The sequence below is a fragment of the Varroa destructor genome, unplaced genomic scaffold (genome assembly GCF_002443255.2).
Source record: "Varroa destructor unplaced genomic scaffold, Vdes_3.0 BEIS01000007.1, whole genome shotgun sequence".
In the NCBI taxonomy this organism is placed as follows: domain Eukaryota; kingdom Metazoa; phylum Arthropoda; class Arachnida; order Mesostigmata; family Varroidae; genus Varroa; species Varroa destructor.
Genome location: NW_019211460.1, coordinates 13,324,117 through 13,336,324, shown reverse-complemented (window position 1 = coordinate 13,336,324; position 12,208 = coordinate 13,324,117). Strand labels below are relative to the sequence as shown.

At 42.3% G+C, this 12,208-nt stretch overlaps 1 protein-coding gene across 1 annotated transcript; it reads right to left on the bottom strand.

Moving 5' to 3' along the window:
• Nucleotides 1-11,516, bottom strand: LOC111254264 (uncharacterized; the record flags this gene model as incomplete). Its single annotated transcript, XM_022814912.2, is given in 9 exon segments — nucleotides 1-345; nucleotides 686-879; nucleotides 1,359-1,463; nucleotides 2,153-2,259; nucleotides 2,556-2,742; nucleotides 3,082-3,216; nucleotides 3,404-3,613; nucleotides 4,592-4,656; nucleotides 10,209-11,516. Coding segments are annotated over 8 exon segments (1,343 nt in total), but the record flags the coding sequence as incomplete, so codon positions are not given.
• Between the last annotated feature and the right edge of the window lie 692 nt (nucleotides 11,517-12,208).

The following is a 12,208-nucleotide window of genomic DNA, read 5'->3' as shown; positions in this document are numbered from 1 at the left end:
GACCTTTGCTGTGGCTGCTGATTCTGTGATGATTTTTGCTGTGGCTGCTGGTAGTGTTGATGACTGGATGGCCGTCCCCTGCTGCCAGCTGCTGTGGTGGACATGGAAGAAATGCTTGTTGTAGAGGGACTTGTGGGATTCGCGGTCAGGGCCTGGACGCGATTGGCATTGCAATCACGGCACAGAACATGACCATCGAGAGGGTAACAGGGATGATCTTGCCCGAGAAGTAGTCCGCAGTCTTCGCAGCGGTAGCAGGCGACATGAAATGATCTGTCGAGAGCAACAATGCGTACGGTTTCTCCTTTGCCCTGTGGCATGATAGGCTCCTTACAAACGCAGCACCTAGAATCGGGGGTGAAAAATGCGGGAATCGGATATGAGAGAAATAGACCTCATTAATGCTACAGGAAACCTATATATATATAGATATATACGTTAAATGACGCAGGCACAATAAGTGAAACTGAATTACCATTTTTTTGGACCGTTAATGACGCCTAGCGCGAAATAAAATTAATCAATGATATGAGTAAAGAGGGCAAAAGCACATTTCACCTATAATCCACCGAGCATTCTTAAGAGCACTGATTTCCGCAGTGTAATTAGTACTTGTAGATAAGTCAATGAGAGTTACAATGGACAAACGTGATACTACAGCATAGAATAGGACAATACAACTGACCTGGGCGCGAACTTTTTGTGGAAGTCTGGAATGCAGTAGATATTGTTCGCGGCATCAACCGTAAACGGGACTCCGTCAAGCCCCCTGCCACAGACGAGGCACGAAAAGCATGCAGGGTGAAACGGCCTACCAGTGGCTCGTAAAATGCGCTCTAAAATAGGCTTCTGGCAGGCTGTACATTTCTCTAAAGTGTCCTACACCGGATAAATTAAAAAAAAAAAAAAAAAAAACGAACATTCTGGTTAGTAACTGAAATAATTGTGACTTTTTCGGCAAATTATAATACATAAAATGCACTTAAGCGCTAGACTACGTACTCTTCAATCATGTAACGTGAATAAATCACTTACATATCGATATGGACCGCTTAAGCGTGATCATAGCGATGTGGGATTGTATAGCCTCGATTAAATTATTAAAAAAAGAAGATGTACTCAGTGAGACGAAGTGTGAAGGAGTGATACGTTACACTCATTTACTATTTGTGAGATATTCACCGTGTTCCTTTATTGATCTTAAAAAAGTGGACGTTGCTTCAAATTCTCATACACGTTATCATTATCGATACCTTTTAGTATTTAGGAGACGTCATTTATGGGTCGCTAAGCCACTCAAATTCCCACCAACGGAGCCAATATTGTCGGTATTTGTTTAGCAGAAGGTTGGTGCTTACCAAATAATCTTCTTCGCAGTAGGGTTGTCCCTGCACGGCAAAGAATGCTTTTCCCTGCAGTTCCCTTTTGCATACATGGCACTTGAAACAGCTGATATGATAAACCTGGCACGAATTAAATGGATATCGATGTAAGATGATAATTAAAGACATATAAGCGGGACATATATGCATTAGTAATATTAATTTATATACCTTCTCGCCGAACATAGAAATTGTCTATTGGTTAATAAACTTATGCTTACTTTGATAGTAAGACATCGGTGTCAAAGTTAATGACACTTTTGAAAGAAAAAGTACTTGTTGCCCGGCGTCTCGCGCGAGCTTTATTTCGGACCAAATTTAATTTGCATAGATAATTCTTTCTTCCGTAAGGTACAAGTTGTATTTCGGTGATTATGAATCGTTCATATTCTCTACTGTTTCTGAGGGGCGACGTATCCTGCAATAGCCGAACGGTTCCTATGAGTTCCATATGAGAACCAAACGGCATTTTCGATAAACGAACACTGAACTTATTTTTGCGGACCAGCCGTAAATTCAGTGTGATAACTTCAAGTAACTAAGATGACAGTCGTTCAAACACTAGGGTTCACCACTGTGTAACTCTAACCGTTTGTTTAATGGGCACTCGGGATGGTTTTTCGTATGTCTAAACCAGAGTGTACCTATACTATATTTGCTGTTTCCAAGAATGTCGCTAGCTATAACTGCACGAATATCACTTATTTCAGGCTACAGATTGCAAATACTTCCAGACTGCTAATACCGCCTAGCTTTAAACCAGTACGTACCTTATCCATGGCACTGCATCCCGAGCCGTCATTAAGGACCTCATGTTGACATTCCACGCACGATCCGATGGCAAAAGGCTCTTCGGCCACACTACCGCAGTCTTCCTCTACAAGGCCCATAAGCATACTTGTAAAAGCTATCAAAAAGATGTCAACGCTAAGTACTAATCTGACCAAGTACCGTATTCATAAGACAGGAAACAAGGTTGATGATTGATGTTGACGCGAACATTCAGTCCTGTCTTTTGGTAAAGAAAAAACTAAGAATGGAATATAACGGATTTTATTAGAATTCCAGCTATTATAGAAGTTACTACAAACGATTTTATTATAATAAGCAACGCAACGAGAGACCATAATCTACGATTTTTTGAGGGCAAATATTCCTCTATCAGGAGCTTACCAAAGTAGTCGCTGAAGGCAGACCCCCGTAATGTTGACTGGCTCGAATACTGAGAGCTTGCGCTGCTTCCAGAGTAACCTCCAAATCCGTAACCTAGCATTCCTGGCAGCCCATGCGAACCAGAGTAGGTGCTTTGCTGGCTGGGTGCACGCGGTCGGAGCGGCTCGTAAATACTGCTTGTATCACTCTAATTGAAGAGTAAAATTACAATGAAAGCTAAAAAGTTTATAATTCATATGGTCCCAAAGTCAATAAAAGCTCTGTAAGGTAAAACTCAGGGTATTAGACATCTCCAGTAGCAAATCACTTCTTAGTAACCACCACAGAATTTGGTATCCCGATTTGAGGTGTAGAAGCCGTTTTTGAGTCGATGCGACATTTGCAAATAACTATGTAAATCTTGAACCCATTATTATTATTATTAGTATGGTGAAGGGAGCAAAAGCGGTTCAAGTTTGGGTTCTCTCTGCTCGGTTAGCGAGCTTGTTTTCTTGTTTTGAGGCAGTGAACAAGTCTATTTTCGTACCCTTGCATCGTAGTCGGGTTGAGATGGCGCTGGCGGAGGGGGCGGTGTGGCTCGGATAACCGACCCAGGGTGACGGTAAATTCGTCCATTAGAATAAAGTGACATATGATCTTCCACTGGAATCGGCGGCACGGGCTGTAACAGTGTATTAAGCTAATACATATTATTATTTGTGTACGCAAATTTATGTATTTCCAATGGGATTTTAGGTTCGATAAGGCAGAAGTACCCGCGATAGCTTTAGACAGAAGTGAGCGTTTTCAGCTAGAACTAGTTTCGTCAATTTTACATAAGTATTTTCGTGCTTTGTCCGGCCCTTTACCTTGTACAAATGTGATGATGTGGTTGCATGAGGATGCGATGGGACGCCTCGATAGCTCCCTGGTGAACGGCCTTGTACAAGGCGATCTGACGCGTTCAGGTTACGATTTGCGAACTCTTCATCCTCAAGAAGCGCGCGAGGTGATGGCGCAGTTGAAAGTCGCTCCAACTCCTCGAGAGTTCGCTCTAAAAGATCGTCCGTATAGGCCATCTATAAAAAAAAAAAAAACGTAGGACTCGTTAGGATCAAGCTCACCTATGCGCTATTAAATATGCTTCTGTCATCGAGACTAAGTAGTTCAAAGAAAAAACATTATATTAATTAAGGGCTCCAAACTTGACTATGGGGACATAACCACTCGGGATAGTCTATAACAGTGTTGCCATACGTCAAGCTAAGGAGTCTTTAGATAAAACGCGACCCATATCATTCTACGACGACGCTATATGGCAAGCTTGGCTCTGATACTATTACGACATTTGATGTCAAATTTAATAAGCACCGAGCATGCGCTAAACGAGTGTTCTTAGATAATCAATAAGGTGATATGGGTGGTCTCGTTGATGGTAGCGGCGGTAGCGAGGCCGGCGTCATTGACTGGTTTTGGGTAGCAAAGCAAAAAGCAAAATCTTACGAACGAAAAAAAGTATCCTCACAGCAAGAAACATATCAATAACGCCTGAGGAATGAATACGCGGTGATAAATTGTGCGTCTGGCGTAGGCATCTTAAATTCCCATGGTAATGTCCAAAGGACCTCTAGAGGCGAAGCTTGCGGTGTACAAGGCCAAGCAAAATGTTTACCCAATAAATGCACTACGCTTCGGTCCGTTTTAGAATAACTTATAGACACAGGTGCACAAATTTGCCGTCGACCCTGGGATGGCATTGAACCTATGCGCAAGCTACGCCCACTGACAACTGTGTCGTCTTTGTTTGGAAAGGTCTACATCGAAAAAACCTTTTAGCGTCATTACGTTCTCATAAAAAGTAAAATATATTGGCCTCCAGCGGAATATATATGAAAGTATCACTATATTACTGCATATATACCTGACTAGCTTGTTAATAAATTGATGCTCCATATTAGCCATATAAAGCACAAAATGTTAATATGGCTTTTCTTACTTACATGAATTATACATTTTTTTGCTAAAATATAACGAATACAACAGATATACACTTATACCTGAATCGACTCTCTGGCTACCAATGAAGCTGCAGGATGATATGCATATTTCGCAGACATCTTCCCTATAAGATGATTGTATTCTTCAGATCAGCATCGGTGGTACAAGCCAAAGCTATACGCATATTGTTCTTTAAGAACATAACTAGTTATTTCCGTTTTTACATTAATTTATGTATTTCGTCATATTATAGCATGCGCACGCTTGAGTGTAATACTTACCTATAAAGCAACTTTAAATTAACTTAAATGTTCCATCCAGATTTTTTTCACAACAAATGTGTTGCTCTGGCTTCATGCAGTGTATATCAAAACTTCACTTTACTCTATAAATTGTCTGATAATCTTTCGTTTCGATTAAACGGATATGCAGGTCTACAAAAGTTTATCTAGCCTACTTAGGTGTGTGAAAATCAGTCACAGCGGCAAGATTTGACGTATGGAATTTTACTTCTATGTGGAATAAAATGGCCTAGGAAGTAATATCAAATAGATCAACTAACACACGTATAAAAACAGTTACACGTAGACGCTCCCAAGGAGAATAGCCGCTTAAAGATGGCAGACGGAAGATATTCTCGTTTGTGGCTAATATGAAGTATGCCAAGCGAATACGGCTGCTAAAATGACGCTCATATTTAACCAAAAAATCCACCAATCTGTCTTCGATCGACAGTACTTCGATCAATGGCGCAGATTAATCCTTGTGACAGGTGTAACGATGCTTTTTTTTTTCAAACAACTATAGAAAATGGAGCCCTTCACAGGAGACGACCATCATACAATTCAATAGTTTTAAAGTGTTATATGAACGGTCCTGTTTTTAAACAAATTCCTAATCACTATGGACTGCTATCAGATAGAGAATCCGTGTCAGCCGGCCATTTTCAAGTACCAGTTGTTGGGGTGTTTGACAGGCAGCGTGATAAAATACATTCGCTTTTACTGTGGTTGGTTTGTTCTATAGATTTGTTGTTTACTATGGTTGAAGAGCACTGATGCTAATATAAGTTGTTCAAGTTTTCCAGTGGATAAGGAACTGTATGATATTGAGGGCCATTGTTGTAAAATCCAAGATTGGATCTACTACTTGACTATGAACGCTTCGTCAGCTTGAGCTTCATAAATACGTCACGAAGTCTACACCAACAATCTATCACTGCCAGTGAGTTCTGCGATCCTCAATGGCAATAAATATGGTTAATGTCCAGTCACAAGCGTTTATTTTGTATAGTGTCAATAAGCGAACAATACAACGATGTACGTGTCACCAATATCAGCCGGGAAATTCATACATCCCACACTTAAATAACCCATAGATTTGTGGTAATTCTCACCGCGGCAAACTGACTGTTCCCTCAATAGCTCACGTCTCAATATAAATACAAAGGATCCGGCCAGTTAGTTAGAGTATTACGTTTTCCACAGCTCTTTGCCAAATACTCTCAGAAAGCCATAAACACTGCCCATTATGATAACAAGTATAATCCATATTGTAGCAAAGGGTGACTGTCAGTAAGCTACACCCATCTCCCTGATAGCACGGTAAGTAGCTTATTTATTTTAAGCACACGTGGTAGTCGAGGTAAACGCGTTTCATTTAGCACTACGAACTAGCTGTACGCTAAAAAGCCCAACGGCAATGCAAATATCTAACCAGTTACATATAATAAGCGTACGAGGATAATTAAGGATCTTTTCTGACTTACGCACCTAAACAAAATACACATCAGTCACCTAAAACAGATTATCGTATAGCTAAATGCCAGTATCGGAACCTGCTGGTAACTAAACTGAGAAGAGAGTTCTCCTAGTCTACTACAGATTACAAACTAAAAGGAAATCTCACGTTTACGCCAGTTCGTTTCCATCGATGCGCCATTGTCGTCGTGAGTAGTTTAAACTTGCTAGCAAGACGAGGCCTATGATAGGACTTGAACACGGCCAAGTTCAGCTGTGCACACCTGATGTACAGGGTCTTGCAGCCTCCTCGTTCGAAGCAGCTACACTGACAGCTGAGACAAAAAGCTCAAAGAAATCCTGCAAAACTTTTCGTTCTCATCCGCCTCACTTTTGGAAGAGCTGTCAAACATACAGGTTTGATTTGAAAAACACCATTGCTTGAGAAGTACCGGAGATAATTCTATGTAATTTACTTGGAGCGCACTAAGCGTCAAATCACGTTGGCTAAACGGATAAACACAGATTGTTATGTTCGCGAAATAAAGGCGAAACTTATGTTTTTTTCACAGTTTCATATTCTCCGATCCTTGTTCCGCTACATACAATCCTATCCTTGGTCGTTTCCTCAAACCACTTTGTACCGGTCACGCAGGCGCGCTTCTATTTATTTTACAACAACCAAAAACAGCTATTCTTTACTCATCATTCAGCTGTCCATGACTTCAGTCGTATATTACACAATGCAAGCATGACACCACTCATAGTAACATACAATTAACTCGTCACACTATACGGGTCACATGGTAACCCCTTTTTCCGTCCCTTTTTTCACAGTCGCCCAGCCACTACCACAGACATGGACTACTTTTATTATAGTCAAATGGTTACAGTCGCTCACTAATCACCATCATTGAAAATTTCACTGTTTCTCTCTAAACCAAAAAAAAAAACTAATCGTCGCGCAGTACAGAGTATCAAAGCTAGGACGCTCTCTTGCTCCGTGAGCTGCCCTGTAGACCATCCTAGCAAATGCGCTACATTGCGACAATGGCGCGAACTGATCGCTCATAGTCACGCGTCGAAACAACGATCCAGCGACTGCCGCAGCCGACGCAAGCAGATAGACCGTACGCAAGAACGGCTTTGTCCGCCTGCGGGCTCAACGTGCCAACTCAACTGACATTGTCAAGGGCTGTTACCAATAACAGCATAGCCACTCCTTCTCCTTTGCTAAAAGGGTGTAGACTGACGACTAGTTCTAGCAGAAGTTTTAGTATGAAGCGATCGGAGTGTCGCTGCTAGTGCCAGGATTACGAACAGCGAAATGGTAGATAGATGTTTAGCTACTATGCTGGAAGCTGTAGCTGGAATTACTGTTGTCAGCCAGATGTTGTCTGGATCAGGATGACGCTCATGATGTGGACTACGGTGACCATTTTGACGACGGTGATTAGTACGGCGCTGGTCTTCCTCGGCGTGTCTACTTTTTCCTTCATGCTCCTTTTATCGTTGAGGTTCCGCCTCGTACTATAGTATCGTAGAGGTAACAATCAACAAGCAAAGCAGGCGAACTGACACCGGTGATCGTACGCTATTGGATTCTCGAGCCAGATGTATTAGAGTTTGTACTTGTTCTAGCTACTACTGGCGTCGCTCTCGGTCGTTGGCGTCGCTTCTTGGAACGTCGATTAGACAAATGGCACGTTACGCTACGTCGTTATCGCTATCACCTAGAGAAGAGAATGGTTTCCCTGAGAACTATGATACTTTTGTACTATATCGCGTAAGCAGACATTCACTGATGACACTTTCAACGATTGTCGGCTCGTAGACTCGCACGTAGACAGGCAGCAAAAATACCCAAACACGTCGAAGCAGAGAGGCTTTCTAGCGAGAGCGGTTTAGTTCCTCTGGCGACTAACTACGTTAGACGAAATCAGAGCTTCTGGCCGAACCGGTCTAGTAGCTAGTACCCGATCAAAAGGCCAAATCAAGCCCAGGATCCGATCAGAAAGTCTACAGGTCACTTAGCAACAACATCAAAGACTAATCGTCTTCACGGCATCTGCTAGCTTCTGCACGCTGTTAATCAATATCGTAAGCTGTCTATGAGACCCTGTGACAGACAACGAACGAAGCGACACTCTCCCAAAAAAATATCACCTGTTCAAACACTTATTCATGTACAATATATAAACGTGTACGATTAAAAACACGCGCGTCCGAGCACCCATCCTATCAACGGTACGGGAGCCTGCCGGCCCACCCTCTTTCCACATTCCGACGAAGACGAAAGCAACAACAACAGCAGCCGCAGCGGCATTTACCAATAGTGCTACTGTTCTACCACCAACGCGAGGTGGTGGCAGCAGCGATGGCCGCTGGCAAATCGGAAGAGAAGCTTCAGGGAAATGCCAAAGCGGTAAAGTTTGACGGTGGTCTGACTCTGTCGAACGTCGACGACCGGCAATGAAAACGAAAACCTTCTATCGGCTTTGCATTGATTTCGCACACTTTAACTCAATATCTCCTTTGAGACGCGGAGGTAGGGAACGAAAGCGGGGTAGGATGGATCAAGTTAGGAAGGAATCCATTAACGGCGCTGTCTGACACCAAAGAGCGCGCAGCCAATTGGCTCTACGATGCAATATGTTGTGATGGGAAGGGACCGCCAAAGCGTACCGGTCGATAAACATAACTCTATGCTTTTGAATCGAAGAATGTAAAAGCCTACAACTTAAGAATCCAAAATCACTAGCTCACAAATATACATACGCATATATATATATATATATATATATATATATATATATATATATATATATATATACATCTTTTTTAATAAAAAATTAACGATAAACGACAGTGAGTGGTCTATTAAAGAAAACCAGTTTTGCCTCAGCAGGTTAGGGAAACAGTGTAGATTTTTTTGCCAAGTAGAGCAGGTAAACGCTCAAGGTTCCCATATGGTCGAACATTTGCAAGGCGTTGTCAACTGGCTTGGCCTATTTTAGTCGAACGTGACAAGAGCCAAAGCTTCTGTAACTCTTCAAAAAAGTTCAATGGGTTACATTTAACCCTATAGCTGACCTGTGAAATCACAACCTATACACTTTTTGTCTTTAAAACCTAATCGTTTGGGTAAGACCTGTCCGCATTTCGGTGCCTAGGTATAATGCGTTAACATTCTAAGAGTCACTTGGCCGAATTTTAAATAGACGTCTATTTCTATACAGATGCCTTATTCCCTGACTCGCTGATCGGCATACTCAAACAAGAGGCTGTCTTTGACACGACTAAGTAACCTGACAAAATGGGCATTTTTTTTAAACTGAGAATGACACTCAAACATTCGTAGTAACAGTAATCAAGCTTATAAAAATTGCATTGAGTAGCTCTAGCTGCTTGCATCCTAGTTCGTTACCTCTCTACGGAATGGGTATTATTGTACATCGTTTTTTTGGGGTCTTAGGTGATCAGCATTGCATTTCCCATAACTCTTAGAAAGAGAAGTGTTCAATTAATACTTGACGATTAAAAAATCACGTAAATATAGATCGTTATTGTTATTTGATCACGCTTTATTTGTAAATTCAGCCAGCTCCAGTAATTAAACTGTTAGGGCCGCTTATTAATTTCCGGCCATGGGCACGAACATGAAGTCTTCAGTTTCCGTTTGCGTCGTAGTGCTACTCAGGCGGTTCAAATACAGGGTAGTAAAATATATAGGAAACGACGTAACAATTACGAAGTGATGAAGATCATTTATAACGCTTCGGTGGATAAAGAAGATTCATATGTAATACTTGCATCTGCACAATGCCACCGGACTATCCGGAAGTACCGTCAGGTAATTAAGGCGGTGGTAGATTTCACACGACTCCTTATTAGTTAGCTAATTACACGTATTATAGTTCCGAAAAAATTTACTTACCAGCAATGCTCGCTATATTCTGTTCCACCGCGATCTCTGATGAATGCCGTGCCACTTGTGAACTTTTCGCCTGGCGACCTGAACTAATCTACATTTATTACAACATTTCATCTACTCACATAATCATACACGCATAATCAATCCTCGATACGACAACGTAAATATTTCTACACCTTTCGCTGTTTTCAACCTTCACCTGCCCATCATCAATACAATTACATGACCATTAGAGATCAACCGCAATGAATTAATTGAACGAGGCTGGTCAGTAGCGCGATCTTCTTTCTATGAGCGTAATTGAGCTCAGAAGAAGCCGGCGTCGTTGATTGCAGACCCGCTCGACGACACCTGGTCTCCAGGTAATAGATGCAGCAGCAAGTTACACGGCGGCCGAATCATCTTCTGGTTCATTTGGCTTTAACACAACATCCGCCAGAGCTTTCACTCACTCAAACATGACTAGCGACGTATCACCGGCCGATAGCGCCTTAACGCAGGCCCCACTGAATTGGTGAACCTGAGCAGTACTGCACGGTGCTGTCCCTGCTATTTGACGAGCAATCTAGCCGGTATCACTTCCCTGAAACGGTATTGTACACTAGATAATGGCCATCGGGTCAGTCCGGGCGTATGGTACGACTCGGCACTTTCTATTTAGTAAATTGCGTCCACCCCATAGAACAACCACGTGTCTCAACGTACAGTCGATTGTGGCGGTTAGATGCCAGCACAAGGTCTTCTCGTTGAAACTGACAATCTGTCGCTCAGCAGCTGATGGACCCAGCTCGTCAGATGTTGACGTTTAGCCTGAACTAACAAATACAATAACCTGTACTCGGTCTCAACAAGTTATTATATACAACAAGTTATATTTTAGTATATGAGAACTAACTCTAACGAGTTTACTACCCGAGATATATCTCGCTCAGAGAGAAGTAAGACAAAAATGGAGGTTATTGTTTGACCATGACCCCGAGACGCTCCCTGAATATCTTCTGCTTGACTTATGGCTATAATATGCTCTTCGACAGTGTTCGTGTCTAGGAACCGCACCGCTCGTTGCGATCAAATGCTGCAAATAGATACACTAGCTTTTAAATTGACACGGAGAAGCTTCAATGGGTCGATCATTTGTGCACCCCGCAATCACTATGTCATACAGCGTTTTCCTCGTCAGAAAGCCAACCGGAAGTTTTGTGAGTGCTTGATATGTCATCGTACGGGTGGGGTTCAGTCTTGAGAATGCATGCACTCTAACAACTACACATATACACCCATACACCGGCACTCACTGAGCGAAGGAACTGAATTTACCTATTGAATTCAATCTGCACGGCGATCAGCGAAGCCGCAGGGCTTAACGATGAACGCCAGAACCCGAGATAGACACAAAAAGAGGAGACCGGTTCGCGATGAGGAGGCAAATATCTGTTGGTTGTTGTTGACTGGCGCCGAACTCTTCAGGCTGTGGTGAATCGGCGCTCAGGGCAGACGAGGGAGGTCCCTCACCCGCACGACCGACTCCGTGTGGAGAGGGAGGACGACGCGGTCGAATTGAAATTGGAATAACAGCGTGGTCGATAATGATGAACGAAACAATGATATACTGTCGAACAGATACTTTCAAGTAACTTTTAGTTATCGTATTGTATTGCCGACGTGATGGTTGTGCTGACAAATTCTATGGAGGCCTAATTGAAATTTCTAGACGGCGAAGTACGTTGCAAGTAGCTCAAAAGATTATTTTTTAACTATACTTTTCATGTATGGAGGTAGGTATACAAATTCACCTTTTCAGGCATAACTTTAACGATTTTTGGGTATAACCTTTCACTCTTATCTGGTTTGCTCTTCTGACTGACTCTTTGATCTCTGACTTTCTCGGGCTGATCTCCACGTGGTGTGGTGTGGTGGCATAATGGCCATTACAATCCGATTAAGCTATCTAGTTTCGTTCATTTTGCTGAAATGTTGATAGGTATGCTGCAGACGATAGTAAA